The sequence below is a fragment of the Fistularia commersonii genome, chromosome 18 (genome assembly GCF_037954325.1).
Source record: "Fistularia commersonii isolate RoL2024-O1a breed Wild chromosome 18, RoL_Fcom_v1.0, whole genome shotgun sequence".
NCBI classification, from domain to species: Eukaryota; Metazoa; Chordata; class Actinopteri; order Syngnathiformes; family Fistulariidae; genus Fistularia; species Fistularia commersonii.
This window is the reverse complement of record NC_141301.1, coordinates 9,588,566-9,609,864: the sequence shown is the minus strand read 5'-3', so window position 1 is coordinate 9,609,864 and position 21,299 is coordinate 9,588,566. Positions and strand designations below refer to the sequence as shown.

At 38.9% G+C, this 21,299-nt stretch overlaps 4 protein-coding genes across 4 annotated transcripts; 2 read left to right on the top strand and 2 right to left on the bottom strand.

Annotated features, from left to right (window-relative positions):
• Positions 1–183: 183 nt before the first annotated feature.
• On the bottom strand, positions 184–4,372 carry cfap45 (cilia and flagella associated protein 45). Its single transcript, XM_086164984.1, has 11 exons — positions 4,217–4,372; positions 3,528–3,616; positions 3,300–3,444; positions 3,042–3,212; positions 2,784–2,962; positions 2,562–2,691; positions 1,906–2,052; positions 1,660–1,773; positions 1,367–1,560; positions 379–603; positions 184–284 (listed from the first exon to the last, which is right to left on the bottom strand). The coding sequence occupies exons 1-11, from the start codon at positions 4,370–4,372 to the stop codon at positions 227–229; spliced, it is 1,608 nt and encodes a 535-aa protein (XP_086021110.1). The 3' UTR covers positions 184–226.
• A 1,139-nt stretch (positions 4,373–5,511) lies between these two features.
• Positions 5,512–13,630, top strand: slc37a4a (solute carrier family 37 member 4a). Its single transcript, XM_086164265.1, has 8 exons — positions 5,512–6,313; positions 6,840–7,072; positions 7,868–8,111; positions 10,187–10,345; positions 10,429–10,514; positions 12,216–12,329; positions 12,412–12,550; positions 13,232–13,630. Exons 1-8 carry the CDS (start codon positions 6,166–6,168, stop codon positions 13,396–13,398), a joined length of 1,290 nt encoding a protein of 429 aa, XP_086020391.1. The 5' UTR covers positions 5,512–6,165; the 3' UTR covers positions 13,399–13,630.
• Positions 13,631–14,432: 802 nt separating this feature from the next.
• trappc4 (trafficking protein particle complex subunit 4) lies at positions 14,433–16,390 on the bottom strand. Its single transcript, XM_086164266.1, has 5 exons — positions 16,180–16,390; positions 15,610–15,784; positions 15,060–15,163; positions 14,779–14,905; positions 14,433–14,684 (listed from the first exon to the last, which is right to left on the bottom strand). Exons 1-5 carry the CDS (start codon positions 16,352–16,354, stop codon positions 14,606–14,608), a joined length of 660 nt encoding a protein of 219 aa, XP_086020392.1. The 5' UTR covers positions 16,355–16,390; the 3' UTR covers positions 14,433–14,605.
• A 212-nt stretch (positions 16,391–16,602) lies between these two features.
• rps25 (ribosomal protein S25) lies at positions 16,603–19,670 on the top strand. Its single transcript, XM_086164720.1, has 5 exons — positions 16,603–16,667; positions 17,336–17,425; positions 17,540–17,723; positions 18,884–18,982; positions 19,610–19,670. The coding sequence occupies exons 1-4, from the start codon at positions 16,665–16,667 to the stop codon at positions 18,976–18,978; spliced, it is 372 nt and encodes a 123-aa protein (XP_086020846.1). The 5' UTR covers positions 16,603–16,664; the 3' UTR covers positions 18,979–18,982; positions 19,610–19,670.
• Positions 19,671–21,299: the final 1,629 nt, after the last annotated feature.

Genomic DNA, 21,299 nt, shown 5'->3' with positions numbered 1-21,299 from the left:
TTAAGCACATTGAGCTCTAAAAATTAATGTTTTAAAGGTCTTGTATAGTCCCCCCAACGGCTACAGCACTCTATGGATAAGTAAGGCCCAGAGTCCCTTTTTGCCACAATAGCTGGTGTGTCATTGAAAATAACTTTGACGAATGAAAGGGAAATCATCAGCGAAATGCATAAACCATTTATATTTCTCTTTATTGGTTTATACTTTCGTATTTTCTTGTTGCATGTCAGGTCTGGACCTTCCTCTCCACTTGACTGATGTATTTGTCCGGAAGCCCTGTAGCCCTGCAGATGGACAATGTCATTTCTATTTAATTCATTACCATTCCATGTAAAAATATGAGTCACGAGTCCTGTTAAGCAGTCGTGCTGGACTTACTTGAGCTCTTCCAGCTTCTTGTGCTTGATTTCATCAAGGCGCAGGCGCCTCTGTCGGGCCTCCTCATTGAGCCGCTCAGCCTCCTTGAAGATCTCCCTGCGCTTGGCTATAGCCGATAGCTCCCGTTCCTTCACCTGCTGCTTAATGGCTTCCGAGTGTTGGAGAGATTTCTGACGCTGCTTCTCCTCCTCCTCTCTTTGCTTGAAGATGGCTTCTTGTTGCACCCTGTATTTTGAAAAAATGGGGTGATGAAGATTTTTCAACACCTTAAATGTCAAAAAAAAAAACATCTGGTAAAAGGATTATTCACTGAAAAGTCCAAATTAAGTCACTCTTCTCACATTCATGCTGACAGAGGGGCTGGTGAAGTTATTAATTCAAAGAAAGTGCTCATTGAGTGAAAAAAAAGCAGTCGCTTCCTAAAAGGTGATTAGTTTTATCAATCACTGAAAAAAATATATAACGCTGAGGGATATCTGTTTTCCTTTAATTCTATTATATTTGGAAATTTCCGCCCTCATTGAATTTATTTACTTGCAAGGAACCCACCAAGCTGTTTTCCTGTGAAGCTCCGCAATTGTTTTTGTAGATGACACAATATCACCTGACATTTCACCGACACGGGTTTCTTGGCAAATTCATTCATCAATTCATTTTCTATTCTGCTTATCCTGCACTCAGGGTTGCAGGGGGCGCTGGAGCCTATCCAAGCTGTCATTGGGCAAAAGGCAGAGGGGCTGCATATTGAGACACACAACCATTCACTCTCTCATTCACGCGCCTCAGCAATTTAGGGTCTCCAGTCAACCTACTGCATGCTTTTGGATTGTGGAACGAAACTGGAGGACCAGGAGGAAACCCATGCAGATGCCCAGGAGAATATGCAAACTCCACACTGAAGGCCTTCGGTCGGAATCAAACCAGGGAACTTCTTGCTTTGAGTTTCTTCGTAAATAAAGACTGAATTGAAATATCTGGAACGTCTCACCTCAACACCCTCTCAAACTCTGCTTTCTCTCGTCCCGCCTCCATGGACAGCAGGACCTCTTTGCACTGGACTTGTTGCAGGCGAGCCTCCCGCAGCATCGCCTCCTCCTCAGCCTTCTTGGCGGCCAGTTCCTTCTCTTTTTTCCTCCATTCTCTGTCAGCAATTTCTTGGTTCCTCCGGGCTCGGACCTCGTCCTATAAAATACATATGGAAAGAAAAAATCATGAGCAATACTTTAATCACCCAAAAAAGACTAAATTGTGAATTCCAGGTTACAAGCTGTTCCTTTTGACCTGCTCTGCCTTGTAATCTCTCGCCTTCTCCTGCCGCGCCCTCAGCCTGGCAATCTCCAGCTCTTTCTCCTTCTTGATTCTCCTCTGCTCCGCTTCATACTCAGCCTCTCGCTCCTGCAGGAGTCAAAGGTGGTGACAAGCAAATGTGACGGACATCTGATGATGTTTGTATAGTTGTATAATTGTACATATGTACTATCTGTAGATCCTATGAAGAATGATGAGGTGTTTTGCATTTTATCCGACCAGTTTGTTTTTTATGTATTCCATGTCTCTCATATCAGCCAGCTTCTCCTCCTCTCTCCTCTGCTCTTTGGCCCTCAAGGTTTCGGCATTGATCCGCATGACGTCCTGATGCAGACGCTGCTGCTCCTCTCTCTTCTTCTCCAGGGCCTTGGATAAAAAAGTAATTGAATGAATACTCATAAATCTGATTTTTTTTTAAAGCCTTTTTTTTTTTTAATATGAGTTTTTTTTTGCATCCTGGATTCAGTTCTTACTAGTGGCACACAGGTTTTTTTGTAAAAGGATTGTTAACAAAGGGTAAATTTTGAGGTCTCCAACTGATCAAAAAATGTATCTGCCGAATTATGGAATTATAATAGTAAATAAAGAAAATACATTTCGTCGCTGTCCTGAAAAATGCAATTATGAATTGGCCATTTCAGAAATTTCATTTAGTTAATCTTGACATTCTTGAATTTATTTTAAAACTGATTTTTATGGATGGAATTATAATGGTAAATAAAGAAAATAAATTTGGTCGCTGTCCTGAAAAATGCAATTATGAATTGGCCATTTCAGAAATTTTATTTAGTTAATCTTGACATTCTTGAATTTATTTTAAAACTGATTTTTGCAGCTCAGCATTATGTGTGCCCTCTTCCTCTGTCCTCCTGCACCTTGAGGTCCTCCTGGTTCATCCTCTCCTGGTTCTCCCGAATTTGAATCTTCTCTTGTTCTTTGAGCTCATCTTGCACCTGCTTCTCCTCCACGCGCTGTTGGATTTGGTTGTAAATTTGCTGCATCCCACTGGAACAGGAACACACACAACACACAATTATGGCAGCAGCAGCTCATCAGCCGGCTTCCACTGATGGGAGATTCGGGCTGGTGCGAGTCACCTGATCCTCTGTTGCTTGCGCAGCTCAGCAATCGTCTCTACAGTCTCCACGACCTTGCGACGCTCCACCTCCATCATGGAATCCAGACGCCTCTCCTCTTCCGACAGCTCCTCTTGGATCTGTCGTTTCTCCCGGATCTGAGCATCGCGTGTCGCCTGGCACTGAGTGCCCAGGATCAGCTAAGGGGGCCACAGATACTCTAATGTTCACGCATGAAGATTCAACACCAGAGGTTATTTTGATCTCTCAGCTTCCTACATTATTAAGTTTTCTGATCTCGTCCTCCTCCTCCATCCTCAGAGTGTTGGCTCGCTGCAGCACACGGTGTGAGTGATCATGAGCCTCCAGCTGCAGCTCGGTCAGCGCCTGGTTCTCCTTACGGCAAAAATCCGCCTCATAGATCTGATGCTTCATTTCCTCTGCGGCTTTCTGCATGGGAAAGAGGGATGGTCATTACGGGATTATTGCAAATCTACAGGTGAAACATTTTAGCATTTGATTTGAGCTGTTTCATACGATTTCCTCTTCTTTTTTCTTCTTATAAGCCTCCCTCAGTTTCTCCTTCTCCTTCTTGGTAAGAATTTGGGATCTCGAGGTGATCGCCTCAAACTCAGCTAACGGCAGAATGATTGACTGTCCAGATGGATCCTTCCAGGGTACCCTGACAATAAAACATGGTTTTTGATATTTCTTTCCATGCCATTTGTTCTACAAATTCCTGAATGTTATGGTCCGCGAGCTTACCTGAGGTTGCGAATTAGGTCCTTGGTGACAATTTGAACTGTCTCTCCCTGTTGACTTGGCTGTGCTGGATCTCTGGCCTTGGATCGAGGCTGCAAAGTTTATTCAACGTAGATGGACATGCAATGATTTTCGATCAGCATTGCAACCACAATGCTACATGTTCATTTCATTCAGTTTTGTGAGGAATCTGGGAAACCTTGGCAACCTTTTATGATAAAGAAATGACTTTGTGGCTGATTTCAGGTCTGTTTTTTTCAAATTCTTGGTCATTCTCTTTTAAGTAGCTTTCTCATTTCTTGATGATTTTTTCAGAATTTGCAGCAGACTTTTTTTTTGAGGTAGTTTCCCAACTATTTTAAGAAACAACCTTGCAAACTTTGGGGTTTGTGTTATATTGTAGATACACTGCTGCTCTTTTTATTTGTAGTTTTTTGCTGATTTATCAGGAAAGATCTCTTAAATCCGGTTTACTGTTAACATCCTCAATTGATTTTACAAAGTATTTTGGGGAAATAGGGTCCTGGATGCCCATAATTTTTTTTTTTCTTTTTGAAAAGTATCAATTTTAATACCACTGGAGTTGGGGGACCATTTGCTCATCAGCAGTTATATTTAAGTGTCAGTTGCAATGCTGGATAAGATGTCACGTGATTTGTTGACTTGGTGAAAGAAGGAGTCTGTCCACTCACCAATGCAGAGTTCCCAAAAAGGCTCTCATCCACCTGAGAGGATTGGGCTCTCCTGCAGTACCTACGGTACCTCCTGGAAGAACTTGTAGAGGAGTTGGATCTCACACTCTGCAACAACAGCAACCATTTTATTTGCCTTGCCGGTGGAATGGCCATGATATCACAATAAACAATCAAAAATCCCATCATAATAATTAAAAAAAGTCACATTACAGCTATATGAATTCAATAACTAGAAATCAAATCCCCCCATTTTTAACCATTTCTATTTATTTTATTACTTACCATGACCCTTAGGTGCTAGGGCGCAGGGGCAAACGAGTACGGCTGGGCCCAATATCAGATGTTAACTTTTACAATGTGACAATGTGTCGTTAATACTTTCTGAGATAAATACTAATAAATGCTAAACCTTTTCGAATTATTACTAAAACAATTAAGATCAATTATAATTACTGTACAGACAGCTCAGCTCAAGAACCTTTCGCTGGACGTCAGTCTGTTGTCTGTTGCCATGGGAACTAGTGCGCCATAAAGAGGGGGGGACTATGGGAGTTTCCCGTGACGTGAACTACATTGGGCTGGTCTGTTGAGCAGTAAAGTGCTTCTCTTCATTAATTGTAGAAGTATTTTAATTTTAGAGGTAATAAGAAAGGGTTCTGTCAACGACATAACTTTACCAGAGCAAAGAATGCGGAAATGCTTGGGATACCATTGCTGGCTGCATCGAGCGTTTGATTAGCAAGGTGGAAAAACTTCCAACCCGGTGAAACTGCGCTCCTTCGAGCGAACACACAATTTAAAGTCGGTCAACTCCGACAGAATCTTGTTTTTTAGCGGAAGTATCTTCGTCCTCACTCACTTATTTCACTCAAAGGTCTGTAGGAAATGTTGGTGGGGAAGCGGATGTCACCCACACCAGAGAAACCACCGTTACATGTACATGAAATTTGACCTGTCGTCGAATTCCAAAGTATTTGTTCTCAACTGTTGTGTTACTTACAGTCTACACGTATGATTCATATATGTGTTGTTTTTATTACGTTTATGAAGAGTTTGTGTTGGCCAGACCTTGGCCTTTGCCAAACGGCAATTCCTACCGTTATTACTGAAAATGAACGCAACGAATATATTAGCATGAAGTACGGTGGGCGGAGCTGTTTTGCTCACGTGACCCGGAAGCGAAGTTCAGTTCTGAATTAAAATCTAACGTCCTTGGTGAACGATAAGTATGAATGTGGGTTTTAATTACGTATTTGCCATACAAAAAGAATTGTTAAGTTGTTCGAATCGACCTCTGCATTCCATGAAAACTTTCTCCTCGAACGTGGACTTGCAGTAAGATCTGTGTTCACGGTGTACATATTTTATAGGCGTGGCTTGTTAATATAACTATTGTATGTGAAATGTTATTTCCTTTGTACATTTTGTACATACGACACATACACTGATACTACTATTGTGCGGTGATCACATTTTTTTCTCACTCTCTAGCCGACGGCCCCACTGTGTCTGGACTCACCCAGTGAATTATTAAACCTAACAGTTTGAAGACTCCTTCCATAACAATATTCCCTAATGAACAAACGTCAGAAGACAGTCAAGGTCACTGTTAAATTAATAAAAAGCATCATAAGATCAGAGCTAGCTGATTAGTGCTTGATTGAAATATTTTTCACCCCCTTCAAATGCCCCCACAGCTGGACAGCAATATACTTTATCAGCAGCCCAGATTAAATCTCCTTTAGGATTTAGAAGTTGACCATTAACCTCCCCCTGCGTATTGTAAACACTTCTCTCCCCATTTGTAATCAGCTGCTGCTACACTGTGGATCCTGAGGCAAAGTTCGCTGTCACAGGTGGCAGAGGTCTGTCAGCCAGTGAGAAGTTGCCGTCTCATCTGGAATATTTTCCATTTTTCACCATTTAGTGGAATTAAGTCTGCAGTCATGGCTACAGCAAGTTATGGATACTACAGGGGTACAATATTTCTGGCCATGTTTGTGGGATACACGCTTTTCTACTTTAACCGAAAGACGTTCTCCTTTGTGATGCCTTCTATAATGGAAGAAATAAAGCTGGACAAGGATGACTTGGGTATGTATCTATTTAACTTGCACAAAGTCAAAATCCAAGGATTGATACGAGTATTATTATGACTGAAATTACCACTAGGTATGTTGTCACATTCTCTTGCACTCAAAATGCCCTGTACAGTAAGCTCAGTTGTGGTTTGTATTCTTTTGGGGAGTTTCATTTGACCTATCAGGTCTATAAGATAGAAAAGCACATAGAGGTTACATCGTACGTACTGTATATTTCTATAAAATATGATGAATCAAATATCAAATTCAAAAAGTTATCTAAAATTAGCTAATAATAAATCGAGAAAATTATTACACATTTAAAAGAACATGTGCTGATAATTAGGTAGAAGTAGTGTTATAAAAAAAACTTCAGGACTCTCCTGAGTTTGTATTGGTTGGATTTATTTATGTTTATTAACCCATGAATCCCCAGTCTGAAGGTTCAAACTGCATCATGTACATAAAAAAATTTGCATGCGGTGATGCTAGCTGTGTGTCAGATTCATTCACTCAATCTCCTTTCTCCCTCTGTTTAGGCATGATCACCAGCAGTCAGTCTTTGGCCTATGCTATCAGTAAGTTCATAAGCGGTGTGCTGTCAGACCAGGTCAGCGCTCGCTGGCTCTTCTCCATCGGCTTGTTTACAGTGGGTGGTATCAACGTGCTCTTTTCCTGGTCCTCCACCGTCACTATCTTCTCTGGTCTGTGGTTTCTGAATGGCCTGGGCCAGGGCCTGGGATGGCCCCCCTGCGGCAGAGTCCTGCGCAAGGTCAGATATCTCATTACATGATTTTCTTTCACACTTTTTAAGAAGTAATAGGCAGCATCAGCTGTCCTGTTATCTATTCCCGGAACATCCCTGAAGGGTGTGATTCCACTTTGGGTAGGAACACAACCCAAAACAGTCAAATATAAAACTTCTAAATAAGCAGGGTGTAATTAAAATCACCCTTAGAAAGAATACATTTCATTTATTTGTATGGAAGCAAAAATCAAATAGATTTATTTTAATGGAAGTGAGCTTGCAAATTTACAAGTATTATTATATAAACTGACTGACTGGATATTTGGGATGTAGCACTCCTGTTATAGTTTGATTTAACTCCCATCGGCAAACTCCCATCGGTAAATCTGAGACCAGCCTTCTAATGTCAAATTTGATTAACATTCAACATAATTCAGTCATACTGTATATTTTTTGACGATAGAGGGAAGAGACCTGAGGCAAGATGCATGATGAGCTCTGGAAAACTTTTCCTGTACATTAGCTTTTCAAAATTCCAGATTTTAATTTCATGATTTCATGAGCAGTCCCCCTGTGGCAACAGATATGCCTCTTCTAAGCCCTGGGAAACTTACCTCAGAATAGTTTGTGTTTAACTTAACATAATAAGGAAATACGGAGTCCCATATTGTATATGACAAATATCTTTTAACCTATGACTTATATCTTATATTAGTTTCACTACTGTGCTTTGGTGATGCTGTGCTTCCTTTCAAGTCACATGTAAGATAATGACTGTTTCTGTCAAGACTTTATGTAATCTATCTGATCTTTCGCTAGTGGTTCGAGCCCTCCCAGTTTGGTACATGGTGGGCGATTCTTTCCTGCAGCATGAATCTGGCAGGCAGCTTGGGACCCATTATCGCCACGGTTCTAGCTCAGAGTTACAGCTGGAGGGCGATACTGTCGGTATCTGGCCTGATCTGCATGGTGTTCTCCTTCGTCTGCGTGCTTGTCATCAAGAACGAGCCCAAGGATGTGGGGCTGCCCAATATAGAAGTAGCAGACAAGAGCAGCAAAACAGGTGTGACTCAGTAATGAGTGTTTTTCCATTAAAGAAATACAGGACCAAGTCCTTATGCCACTGTCCCACATAGTTTCAGTTTTCGTAACACTGACATGCTCTCTGCTTTCTCCACATGCATGTGTTTAATGGCTAAAGGTCACTTTTTCAATGGACTCTGAACCCCATGTGCCCCTCATGTGCATATGTTTGAGCTGATCATATTAATAAGGAGATGCAAAAGAGCATGGAGAGATTTATCAAACCGCATTGATTCATTAAATTTTCATTAATATGACATCTAGCAATGGGAAAGAGAAACACACAGATCGCTGCAAGACGGTTTATTACAGGAAATAATATACATAACTTGCAGAACAATTAAAAAAACACTTGGGGGCGGCAAAGTGAAACAAGACGTGAACTGATTATAAAGAACAAGAACTTCATTAAATAATCTTATGAAAGTCACGAAAAGGTTTATTGTGATTTAAGTTTTGATTAGTTGTAATGTTTCACTTGGTTCTATTAAGCTGAGTTTATGTCTGGTTAGAATGAAGCTAAAGTAACAGAGCAGTTATTTTCTTTGTGATTTAAAGCAAGTAGCTCAGTGATCTGGTCTCCTGCAGAGATTGAACTGTTCATCAAGCAACAGCAGCAGGGTGTCTCGTGAAAAAGTTGCTTTTCGTGTTGATCCAAGGTCTCGTTGGCTGCTGGAAGAATGAAAGTGGAAATTTTCACCTCTCGATGGTTATTAATGTTAAACAACAACACATGTTACACTCACTTTTCTGGTCTAAATTTGTTTTGAGCACAGACAGTTTCAAACTGTCACAAGAAAATGATAGGTATAGTTTTCCATTCTAACCAGATGAAATAGATAAAGATAAAAAACAACAAGTTGTGTTTAAGTGTATACTTTTTATTGTGAAAGCTTAGTTTGGAGGTCAAGCAGAGTTTCTTTCACACCAAGATTCATCAATTCATGTTTCTTGAAGACTCATGAATATGCAACTCTTTTGCTTCATAACTAAGGTAGCAAACCAAGACTTACATACGAAGCAAAAACTACATGTTCCTTTGGCCTTTTGAAACCAAATCTGAATATTGTTACAAAGAATGAAAGGAAAACTTATAAGTACTGTATATCAATAATTTAACATATCCAACAATATTAGGGATATAAAGGGATCAATAAAGTTCTATCCTGTTCTATGAAGTGAAATATCTTCATGTAATATCACTTTGCGAATGGAAATTAATTTTACTCAATGACTGAAATGAAATTGAAATATGTTTACACAAAAACATAACCATGTATTAAATTCCAAATAGAACACATTTTAAGCTTAGTTGAATAGAGACTCCTCATCAAATATTACACATTTCCTGGGTGACTAAAATGTCAAAAGATGATTCACTGAACTGATATGAAGTGTGTGTTTGAGTATTAAAGATGCATTAATGGTGCAATAATGAAAACTTGTCTAACACAATTGGAAATAATAAGAAAGAAAATCAATTACTCAGGGCACACCTGCTTTGAAATGCAACAATGTTACCAATTTCCAACCAATTACGCTTCAATTTCAGCAGTACAGTGGTTAAGAATAGATATTCTCATCCTTGTGAATGCAGAGTGTGACCTTGTCCGCATCTCATTGTTAATCAGTCACATTGTAGTTCTTAATCAATATTAAAACACTGAATGGTTTCAGCCCTGAAAATTACTTTCATCTTCCCTGCTTTAAGCAAACTGGGTTCCAGCCGTGAACTGACCTGTCATTGCTCAGGAGAGCGCAGAAGATATTTTTGATCCCAATCAAACAACTGATTTTGTGTTTCAGTGCACTATTATGTGAAATTGTAAATTATTTTTCTTCCTGTGAAAGACCATACATATAAATATATATATATGTAACTGCCTTCAGCTGCTCAAAACAATACTTAATATTTCTCTTACAATGTTGACTCATAATGTTTTCTGTTACGAGGATAAAGACAAGAGACATATTTAATTTTGGGAATAAGTATAATGTCACATATGTTGATGATAATAGTTTAAGGCTAATGGTCGTCTGTTGCTTCCTGCTCAGGACCTTCCAGGGATGACAGCACGCTGTCAGAGTTTCTTCTGTCCCCCTATCTGTGGCTTCTCTCCGTGTCCTACCTGGTGGTGTTCGGGGTGAAGACGGCGTGCACTGACTGGGGCCAGCTGTTTCTCATCCAGGAAAAAGGCCAGTCAACACTCATGGGTATGAAGAAAGCCTACAATCGAAAGAATATATAAGCCTCATTGTTTTGTTATTTCTTTTGAGTCACGACTTTCTTTTCATAGGTAGCTCATACATGAGTGCCCTGGAGATAGGAGGTCTGTTGGGGAGTCTGGCAGCAGGTTACTTTTCTGACAAGTCTGTGGCCAAAGTGAGTTGAGTCTGACACTGCAATTTATGTGACCCGCGAGAGCTAGAGATGCAAATGGTTGTCTTAAAACATGAGTCTCCACTAATATAAAGCGTACATCCACCACAAACAGCATCCCCCACAGTGCAAGTCAATTTCATGACCTGAGAAGTGATCCCATCCCAGGGATCAGAAAACAAGCACATTGACCCTAAATGTCCAAGAAAAGGAAAAATAATGTAGAAGAAAAGCAATTGAGAGAATGATGGGAAAGTAAATACGAATCTGTACTTCAAAGAACTGATGTACAAACACCGAAAAACTGGTGTGTAAGGATGAGTGGAAACCTGTATGGTGAGTTCAGAGACAAGAAGCATCACCTTGTCATTCCCAAAACTTGACCAATATTGTTTTGATCAGAGACAGTTATTTTGAATTATTGACGTATCCTTCTAAGTGCAGCAATATTCTTATTTTTATTGATATAGATATTTTGAATAACATTTTTTCATTTATTCTGTTAAGGAAAAAGTTGTTGCAGTGTATTCAACAATATTCAATACATTTCAATCTTATTTTGCCAGAAATTTAGACTGTTCTATTCAGGCCCCTTTTCGTATTCATTTGGCCTCTGAGTCAGTTTTATTATTTTATTTCTTTGTTTTGTAAATTGTGACAGTTAACTAAGCAAACACAAGTAAAACTAGGAAACGCTACCATTTTTATAGGCACTATCAAAGTTCACAATTACTTTTATGTGTCTGCGATTTGTTGATTATTTATTTATTCTATTCATTTTATTTATTTATGGTATGCAGTACTGCATGTGTGAAATTATGAAGTAAGTTGGTGTGAGAGAGGAGGATACTGAGAATAGGGATAGAGAGAGAAGGTTGATTTACTAAAGCGACCCCTGAAGGGAAAAACTGAAAGGAAAAGAAGACTGTGTTTACAAAAACAACTACTTGCCCTCTCTGTTGACATGGCCTTGAGCAGGAAAATCGAAAGTGAAATTTCTCCTCTGTTTATGCCAAGACAAAAGTTTGCTGTTAAATGTTCGGATTTATTGTGGTGGTTAGTTTGTGACCATTTTTAAAATTCATTTTTTTAATTTTCCTGCTGAAAACAATAGCAAGATTAAACCATATAAATCTGTGGTTAGCATTCAAGACTCAGATTCATTCAGACTAGCATTGTGTTTATACCTGTTTATATATGAGATAAATATACACAATGTGTATGTGACTAATCTTATATATAGATGCATCTTTTAACTTGTGCTACCTGCTTTCCATGTGCCATCTAACCCTATCTCAGTGAACACCAAACAACAATTCCCAAAGAACTCAATCATGACGGTCAAATCTCTGCCTGAGAGTTCTTTATAATTGATGCACAATCAAATATTGAGCTCAGAATCAGAACAATAAACATGTAATTAGGATTGTTATTATAATCACTCAGTGCAGATTTTAAAAGGGACATTTTATAATTATTTACTCTTGCACTGTAAACTCTGCAAACATCAGAACATCTTTCTTATACATCAACAAGTGTTTTAATTACCATAAGCAATTTAAACATATATGGAGATAAATATAAACTTTATTGATCCCCATTGGGGAAATTCATCTGTCACAGAGCAGCGAACAGTTACTCTTATTTTTCTAATCTAATCAGAAGAACCTATTGTTTTTTTTTGTTTGTTTGTTTTTTTTGCAGCAAGGTCTTAGGATCTATGGGAATCCCCGCCATTTTATCCTGATCCTGATGATGACCGGGATGTTCATATCCATGTGGCTGTTCAGAGTCACTGTTACCCCAGAGAGCCCAAAGGTATCTGACACTGTAAGAAACTAGAGCAGGGGTCACCTGCTGAACCAACCCTCTTGGACATTCCCTGATATTCCGTTTGCAGGTGTGGATCCTCGGCTTGGGAGCTGTTTTTGGATTCTCCTCCTATGGACCTATAGCCCTGTTTGGAGTCATTGCTAATGAGAGTGCCCCCGCTAGGTTCTGTGGGACATCACATGCCATCGTTTCCCTCATGGCAAACAGTGAGTGGACTAGATTTCATGAATGATTCTATAACCTTTAGATAATTAAACACTCAGTACTTTTACAATTACTTGTGAAATGATGATGATAAGCTCTTCTAAAGTTTCTTGTTTTATGTATTCATATATATATATATATATAGCTCTGAATTTAAAAAAAAAAAATGATGCTAATTTAATTTTGAAGGCTGTTCCTCGTCTCTGACCAGCTGATGTTTGGTCTAAAAGCATAATATCTGTTTTTTCGTGTTGCCAACATTCAGACTCACATCAGTCTCATTAGTAGAAAGAATGATGTGGTGGTAAAAAAAAAACCACAAAAAAACTGCTTAGGATAGTAGAGTAACGTAAGTAAATACACTTAGAAAAATGTATCCTACTAATTGGGCCAGAGACCTACAGAACTACATCTACTTAACTTGTGTTTGTCTTTAGGGGTTGATGAACTCCTTTCATATAAATGAAACAAATCACACAATTTAGACTGAGTTGAAAATGTCAGTATTTTTGAAAGAAATAGTCTTTCAGGATTTTTTTCTGTAAATCTTGTAATTTCTTGTATGACTTCTTTGTACTTTCCTTACCGACGCCCGCCAAAAGGTCAAGCCAAAATAATCTGATGAGGAAAAGGTTATGTATTCTTGATGTAGTGGAGATGTAATGCATTTATTTTCCCCTCAGTCGGCGGCTTCCTGTCTGGGCTTCCGTTCAGCACCATTGCCAAACACTACGGTTGGGAATTTTCATTCTGGATTGCTGAGCTTGTGTGTGGGATCACCGCTTTTTGGTTCTTCCTGCTTCGCAACATCCAAACCAAGATGGGTCACATTTCTAAGAAGGCAGACTGAAACATCTAAGGAAGCCCGCAATATGTTCTGAGCAATGACTGTATTTACATATTTTTCTAGAATTTTTATACCACAGTATTTTCTTAGTAAGAAATACAACAAAGGAATGATGTTTTGCAAAACGCTTTTCTACATTAAGCATTACAGTCTGTATTTTTGAATCAATAACTTAACAAGGGAATGTAAAATTGACAGCACATTGTGTTCCAGAGTAAATAAAAGAAATATAACTTGAAAACTGTGTCTTTGCGCCACAGCAGTAATTATAGAAAAGAAAAATTGTTGAGTGACCGTTTTTAAAAAAGATCTTTATCATTCATAAATGGAAGTATTACCTCGACTCACATGTAGTTATCCAAGCCTTTTTGTCAGAGGAAAGAATTTATCAGCCACATCACACACAAAAGACTGAACAAAATATACATTTTGTTGTATATATCACACAATAAAATCATTTAAGGGCCCAATATAGGGCAGGATTGTCATTAAAAAAACAAAATGCTTATTTCCCTGTAATACCTAGCTCACAGAGCAAAATGCTTGTACTAGTACGATTTGATAGTTGTTCAAGGACAACTTCATGCTAAGCCTTTGTTCTCCCAAAGTACGTTTTGAATTTGGAGGTAACTTTACAATTTTTAAAACATGTATATGATCCAGTGCAAACATAATAGTGCTAGATTTTATCATCCATATGCTATTCATTTCAAGGACAGCCAGCTGTCTGTGGGTGATTTTTTTTTTTTTTTAAGTTATTCTGTGTCTTAAAAAGAATGCAGGTTTTTGCACTTCCATCTATCTGATTGCACTGGGTGTAGATTTTGAAGCAGATAAATTGCAGTGCTCACTTTATTTTTCTGAAACACTTCTGTGCCACATACAAGTAATGATTGAAGAAAAACATTTCCAACACAAAAACTGATTGTGCGCCACCAGAGGTTTCAATTGGAGGTAATGTTTTCTTCAGAACGGTGGCTTGAACTGAAAACTTCCACAACACAGAAATGTACTAAAATTGAAACAAAAAACACAAATGCCCGTTAATAGTTTTAATATTTACAAACAGTAACTATTTACAGTACTCATTTTAAATTGGGGCAATGCAACCCAAATTAATCAATTACACATGTACTTATCCCCAGGTATATAAACTCAGGGAATCTCTTGCAGTTAAAAATGGCCAAAATATAGGACAGTCTTCATTCCTTCATGATCCGGTGCCAAAGTTCCCTGCTTTCTCTGCAGTCTCGAGTGCACTTTTCAGATTTTGATCAAAAAGTTCACACCTTAAAAGAACAAAAAAATAATCACAAAATCAGACAAATAGAAGAAAACACAAGGACGTGGTTATTTTCAATCTTTGTTTGGATCCATCAATACCTGATCGGCATTTCTAGAGAGTAGAATGGGTTCTTGAGAGCGAAATCTGAATAGATTTCATAAATCTTCCTCAACAGCGCATCAACACCAGATTGACGGGGGTCAGCCAGCACTATGAACTTTATTCCTGAAAGGACAGAGAGAGCAGACGGCATGTTGCATGATTTTCAGGGTTTAAAGGTTATTTAATTGCTAAGTTGACAGACATGTGAGGTTTTTATAAGACTGTCTAACAACAGGCTGTGACAGCCATTTTTTATTAAAATTGCACAAATGGACACCTGTGAGAGTCTGGAAGCAGTGGAGCTTGAAGACGTCAGTTTCTAGCATCTCGATCCCTGAACTTCCAACCTCAGGGGACAGCTGTGATCCTATAGCAAACAACCTGGTGGAGAAAGCAGACGTGCTAGCTAGCATTAGGAAGCACGAATTTACTGGAGCTGTGATTAAGTCGCATCAAGATCAGAAAAGAAACAATGTAACTCATTGCTTGTCAAAAATCAGCTTCATCAAAATAACCTAATCTCCTTTTTTAAGCCTGCAAGTCCCATCACCTTTTCCTTTAGGCTGTCCCCCTCTGGGTAATCATTGGTCCGATTATAAAAATAGGAAATATGATTCTTGTTATTTGACCTCAAATGCAAGAGAAGACGTGAACTCAGTAGTATATGACAAAGACTGTCAGCTTTGTAGTTCCAATATTAAACAGACACCCCAGAGATGCATAAAGCTGCAGTTTGTGGCGCATTTACTATCTGCTGATTTGTCAATTTCACTCTACCTTCACCCCAACCTTCCACCTCACGCAATTGAAACCCAGTTAGGACTTACGAGTGGAACATGGACGCCAACATCAGTTTCTCATTTGAGCTTAGTCGGGCTCGTCCAAACCGGATCGACACTGGATAGTTAGAGGGGTCTTTCAGGTATTCCAGGATGTCCTTTCCGTCTGCTGTATTCTTTCCCATCACATCGACCCCATTGATAGAAAGCACTGCATGACCCACTGGAAGGAATACAAATTATTTGTTTCAAATGGGTTCAACGGTTATTAAGAATGTAGAATTCTGGCTTTACTTCCGGCATAACAAATAGACCGATTGGTTGATGATGCTTGCTGATTTTGTAAAAACCGATGCGATTGGTGAGAAAATAAGTTACTTATATGTATGAAAAACGAATAAAACCAGAGAGCACTTAAATCTAAAACTCTAACAGCGGTCTCCAGGTTAGACGCGATTCGTGATTTGGAAATGTATGAGTAAGTAATAGACATAATGTCTCACTAAATTAGTAGAGGGTTTGTGTAGTGCATTTAGCCTGCGTAAGACTGACAACACTGTCATTAGCACGGTAGCTAGCAAACTAAGTGATCTTGGCCCCATTCTAGGTTAATGTTACCTTTGATGCCGTCCCGTTGTCCGAACGACACGACGACCTTCTCGTCGTGATGTTTGAGCACTAGATCTAACGGAAAACTAAACGTTTTCTCAGCCTCCGCTCTCGGTACATAGTTATCATACTGATATATTAAACCCCCAGCCTTATTGACCACATAAACACTGAAGATCACCATTTTGGCTACGCTATGCACCAGCTGACGGGCCGTGTCACGTGACACGTTCACAAACGCAAAAAGAGTAAAATCCAAAAATTGTCTTTCCTTTTTGTACAGATTTTTTGAAAACCTAATTGGTTGTTATTAATAATTTCAACGCAATATATCTAAGTGAAATCGATGTCTTGGTTGAAACCACAAAAAAAATCGTATATTTTTAAAAAACTACATTTCCCATAGTCCTGTTAGAACTTCCGTGCATACGGGTTGTCTAAGGGAGTTTTGCACGGAGGAACTTCCTTTCGCTCCGACATCTTGACGAGGAAACATGGTGAGGATAGTTATTGCTCTTTTGGTTGAGTCCCATTTAAGTAAATAGTGTCCGCGTTATTGTTCACGCGTTGATCAGAAATCGGAATAAACTGTTTCCAAACACTGTAATGAAATATGTCTCAGTGAAGCCGTTAGGAATAATAAATTAAACCCCGCAGCCTGCCGGCTACTTGCTAATGCCACCACGCTTTCACGGTGGATGATGCTGGCTAAATACAATCTAAATTGCCACAACGCCCTTTTCATGTCGATCATGATGTACGATGATTTGTTAATTACATTCCTGCCGACCTGATCAATGCTTGATCAGGTTTGCAGCTACACAGCAAATGTACTGTAGATTATTCCATACATTGACTAGGCCTTGCACACCGGTGTTGACCCCAGTGTGGCATGATCGGTCTCAACCGTGATCGCTCTCAGTGGATGAGTAATACGATTCAACAAAAACGTGGACTCTTATCGGATTTTATATAAAAAAAAAAGAAATAAAATAACCTCGGCCCCCTGTAATCCAGAAGTCCTCACACGTTCACTGCACGCAAACGGTTAGCCGCACGTTGTTCGACAACTTATCGGACCCTCGCAAACTTGGTTCTCGATTCAATTATCACATTACGTCGATGTGTTTTGATGCTGAGGCATATGCTATATTCTTTATTTCAGCCTCCCAAACAAGACAAGAAAAAGGACACTGGGAAGTCCAAAAAGGACAAGGACCCAGTCAATAAGTCTGGAGGCAAAGCCAAGAAGAAGGTGTGTGATTATTATTTTGGTTAAGACATCCAATATGTTGTGGCCACTGAGTGGCTGTAAGATTACATCTCTACAATTCTCTTAACTGGGCTTTTTTTGTTTTTGTGAGAGCAGAAGTGGTCCAAGGGAAAAGTGAGGGACAAGCTCAACAACCTGGTCCTCTTCGACAAGGCCACCTATGACAAACTGTACAAAGAAGTCCCCAACTACAAGCTCATCACCCCTGCTGTTGTGTCAGAGAGGCTGAAGATCCGTGGCTCACTGGCCAGGAATGCCCTGCAGGAGCTCCTAGCTAAAGGTGAATATCCCTTCCACTTCAGGCCATCTATTTTCTACAAGGTGTTCACTCTATGGGATGACAGAGCTTCCTGTTTGAGGTTTATTTTTTATCAGAGGACACCCCAAGACCAAAAAAGAAGTCAGAATGACTTTCATTTTTTTAATGTTTGTGAGGCAAAAATAAAACAGCGCCTAGAGTAATGTCAGAAAAAGCTGGCTGTATTTCAAAAGTCTATTTTGTGTTATTTTGGACTCGGGCATTTCATGATAAGTCCCTTCTTGAAAATTATGATAATGGTACAAAAATGATCTGTATGGTACTTGCTTTGTATTAAAGGAACTTAATAACTTGATCATGAATTTTTGCCCAACTCCTGACAAATTGCTCAAGACACTGGTTACTGCCGTAAATTTAGTAAGAATAATTACTACATGAAAAGAAACCCCTTCCAATGTCTGGTTAGAGAGCAGCTGGAAATGGGAATGTGCTAAGGACCTGCATGTATTACACAAAATTATCTCCCTGCTTTTTTGTGCCGTTGCTTATCAAAATACATTTATTGCATGTTTGGGAAAACTAGTCCAAGCTCAAGCCACACATTTGATCATTTCAATATTCAGCTCATAACATCAAAATCCCCTTAGCCTGAAGCACTCAGAGTGCAGTGCCTAATATTTTTAAACACTCATGCACTTGTTATCCCTGCTGAAGGGCTTTGTGGCAGTTTGCTCTGTTGATTCAAAATGACAGTAGCATGCATGTTGAAGTTCCACATGATCAAGGCAAACACCACTCAGCAGCATGGCTTCAAGATCAGTCTGTCATTTCTGAATAAACCATGGAGACCCGGTTCCTCTCTGACTTGCCACAGCGATGCAATTCTTAGAATTGCATCTACTATATAAGAATTATCCGCACAGTTCAAGGCATGTATTGTTGAGCTTAATCTTTCAGTAGTGAAAGACTATATTCAGAGTATTTACATTACAAAATACAGACAGATTGATCATTGTGAGAATAATGGGACCTTAACCTTTCACCCGTGACATTCATGTAGACTGCAGTTCTTATTGTAAATTAGTGATTTGGACCTCATGAAAATGATTAGCAGGGTTTCAGAGTGGATGTTACTGATCTAGGAGGTACAAATTCCCTAACAGAATGTCCTTGTCTTTCAGGCATGATCAAACTGGTGTCCAAACACAGAGCACAGCTGATTTACACACGTAACACCAAGGGTGGAGATGAGGAGGCAGCAGTGGAGAAAGCATAGTCTGGTAAAAGATCAGAAGTGGATCACAGAAGGCCTGTATCATGGAGCCAATTGGTTTATGCGAGATATTTTTTGTATGCTGACTTCAACAATTGCTTTTGAAGATTGGTGCCATCAGCCCCTTAGTTGATGGGAGTCATTATTTTTTTATAAGAACCTTATGATCAACTGCTGAAACTCAAGAAAAATGACCCATTTCAATAGCTGAACAAGCATTTTGAAAAGTTGAAACCATTGCTGACTGCATGAATATGCAGGTTTATGTTCCACACAGTGAAAAGATATGTATCTCGTCCATATCAAGTGTGTCTCATGAAACAAATGAATTATTTAGATCTTCAAAGACCGCTTTACTTGTTCAGTTGCAACACTGGATTGTAAAACGACATCATGGATTTCTGAAGTGATTTTTGTAAAAATTGCATCAACCTTAGTTTCTATTTAAGAAACAGAAGGTTGATCCAAAGCAGTTGAGCTCTATCTCCCTAGACGCATGAATCTCCTGTAGAAATTCTCATTTGAATATTAAATAGTTGGACTCAGCATCCAATCAGCTTCATGGTAAAGACTTCTTAGTGTATAATTTCTTTATTTCCCCCAATATTTATTGACTTTGTCTTTTCTCTTACAGGTTCTCCTGTTTCCTATGATGAGCTGTTTGTAATGAGACGTAAATAAAATGTAAAATCAAATTCTGCATGTTTTGGTTTTTGTGGGGGGCGGATTCCTTAATGTACTTTGATGTTAAAAAGTTCGAATATTTTTGAGTTAGATACACTATTACTACTACTTCATTGTGCGTTAAATTCAACAATGGTGTACTCTGTAAAAAAGAAAAATGAACTAAGTGCACATGATCCAAACTGGCCTCACTTGAAAACTCACAGAAATGTACTAGTATTCTTCATTGCGAGGGATTTTGAATGAGCGCCCAAAAATGAATTGGACATTTTTTGCTGGCCAAAACCCTGGCACTGACTACGGCATTACCAGGAACATTACACGGGGTACACATGTATAGGATAATTATCAATATGAGTAACATTTCGGCACAAAAAATGAGATGTATATTCCCTTGTCTGGTGTAAAAGGAAGAAGAGCTAAATGCATTTTTGATGTCACTGAGGAGCAAACAACTGACAGGGCTCTTAGTGAATTCAGACATCATAGACCCATATGTATTGTGTAGCATTGATAAATTTCAAATACCGTTTCATAAGATTTTTTCTTCCATCTGTCCTTAAAAGATATTTGTCATATCACCATTTCGACAAAATATCAATTGTTCAGACTGAATAGTGCTGGCACAGTAAATCATGAAGGGACATATGGACAAATGGTCTTGTTTTCATTTCAAAATAGATGATCTCTGCCAGCGATTCATTATTTATGCCTGCAAGTTATTTGTTAAAAGCCAGTGGCGGTAGGAGGTTATGAGATATTTAATAGAGATGGCATGAAATGAAATCTTCTCTTGTCAGATGTTTGCTTAAGGCATGAGAGACTGGAGTCTTGATGGATGTTGTGTGACATCCCTTTGTCATCGTATACTCCTACCTCAAGCTGCAGCAGCAAAATAAATTGCAGGATGCAGGTCACTGACTGCATCATGGATCAGCTCTTCCAACGTTGGAAGGGTGAACACTGCCTGTGTGCAAAGGACGGTACCTTTCTCGCTCAGCATAATATACACTTGCACAAAATGGATTTTTGTTTGATTTAAATGGCATGTCAGCGGCAAATTACAGCAGTGCCTGATGTTATTATTTAATAAAAGCTCAAGGTAGAAAACTGGGAACATTGTCCTAGATACAATCTCATGCTCTTTTTATTCAAATCAATCTTGCATATAAAATGATTTATAATGAAACCCTTCCGCTTACCTGTTAAAAGAGTGTCAATCATACTGTGAGCCGAACATTCTTGGGCTACAGCAAAAACTATTTTCTTTATTAAGGTGACTGATGAATATAATGGTTAGTGTCAAAATGTTTTCCTGAAACCTAAGATTACATTTTCTAACATCCACAGCCCGAATATAATTTAACTTTCATAGAGATATAAAGAAACCTGAAAGTATTCTCATCTGATCACCTGCGAGCAAAGATTTTTGACTTTTCTTGATCAAGACGTAATTTACATCACATTTATTATCAAAATAGATAATTTAATCAATCAATTGTTACTGTTCTAAATAGTTCCCTTTACCCTCAAGAGGGATCGTACCTGGATTATATCAGTGTTGACCAACACTAATATTTCCACTCATAGCCATTGTCAATTAAGTATTACCATTTCTTCAAAACAAAATCAAATTTCAA

Coding starts and splice junctions, on each gene's coding strand:
- cfap45 (XM_086164984.1), bottom strand. CDS start 4,372: ATGGCCATTCCACCGGCAAGGCAAATAAAATGGTTGCTGTTGTTGCAG. Junction 3,617..4,216: donor TTTTTGGGAACTCTGCATTG/GTGAGTGGACAG, acceptor TAAACTTTGCAG/CCTCGATCCAAGGCCAGAGA. Junction 2,963..3,041: donor AGATCAGAAAACTTAATAAT/GTAGGAAGCTGA, acceptor TGGCCCCCTTAG/CTGATCCTGGGCACTCAGTG.
- slc37a4a (XM_086164265.1), top strand. CDS start 6,166: ATGGCTACAGCAAGTTATGGATACTACAGGGGTACAATATTTCTGGCC. Junction 10,346..10,428: donor AGGCCAGTCAACACTCATGG/GTATGAAGAAAG, acceptor TTCTTTTCATAG/GTAGCTCATACATGAGTGCC. Junction 10,515..12,215: donor CTGACAAGTCTGTGGCCAAA/GTGAGTTGAGTC, acceptor TTTTTTTTGCAG/CAAGGTCTTAGGATCTATGG.
- trappc4 (XM_086164266.1), bottom strand. CDS start 16,354: ATGGTGATCTTCAGTGTTTATGTGGTCAATAAGGCTGGGGGTTTAATA. Junction 14,906..15,059: donor CTGCTTCCAGACTCTCACAG/GTGTCCATTTGT, acceptor CTGTCCTTTCAG/GAATAAAGTTCATAGTGCTG. Junction 14,685..14,778: donor TCTCTAGAAATGCCGATCAG/GTATTGATGGAT, acceptor TGTTCTTTTAAG/GTGTGAACTTTTTGATCAAA.
- rps25 (XM_086164720.1), top strand. Junction 17,426..17,539: donor GAGGCAAAGCCAAGAAGAAG/GTGTGTGATTAT, acceptor TTGTGAGAGCAG/AAGTGGTCCAAGGGAAAAGT. Junction 17,724..18,883: donor GCAGGAGCTCCTAGCTAAAG/GTGAATATCCCT, acceptor CTTGTCTTTCAG/GCATGATCAAACTGGTGTCC.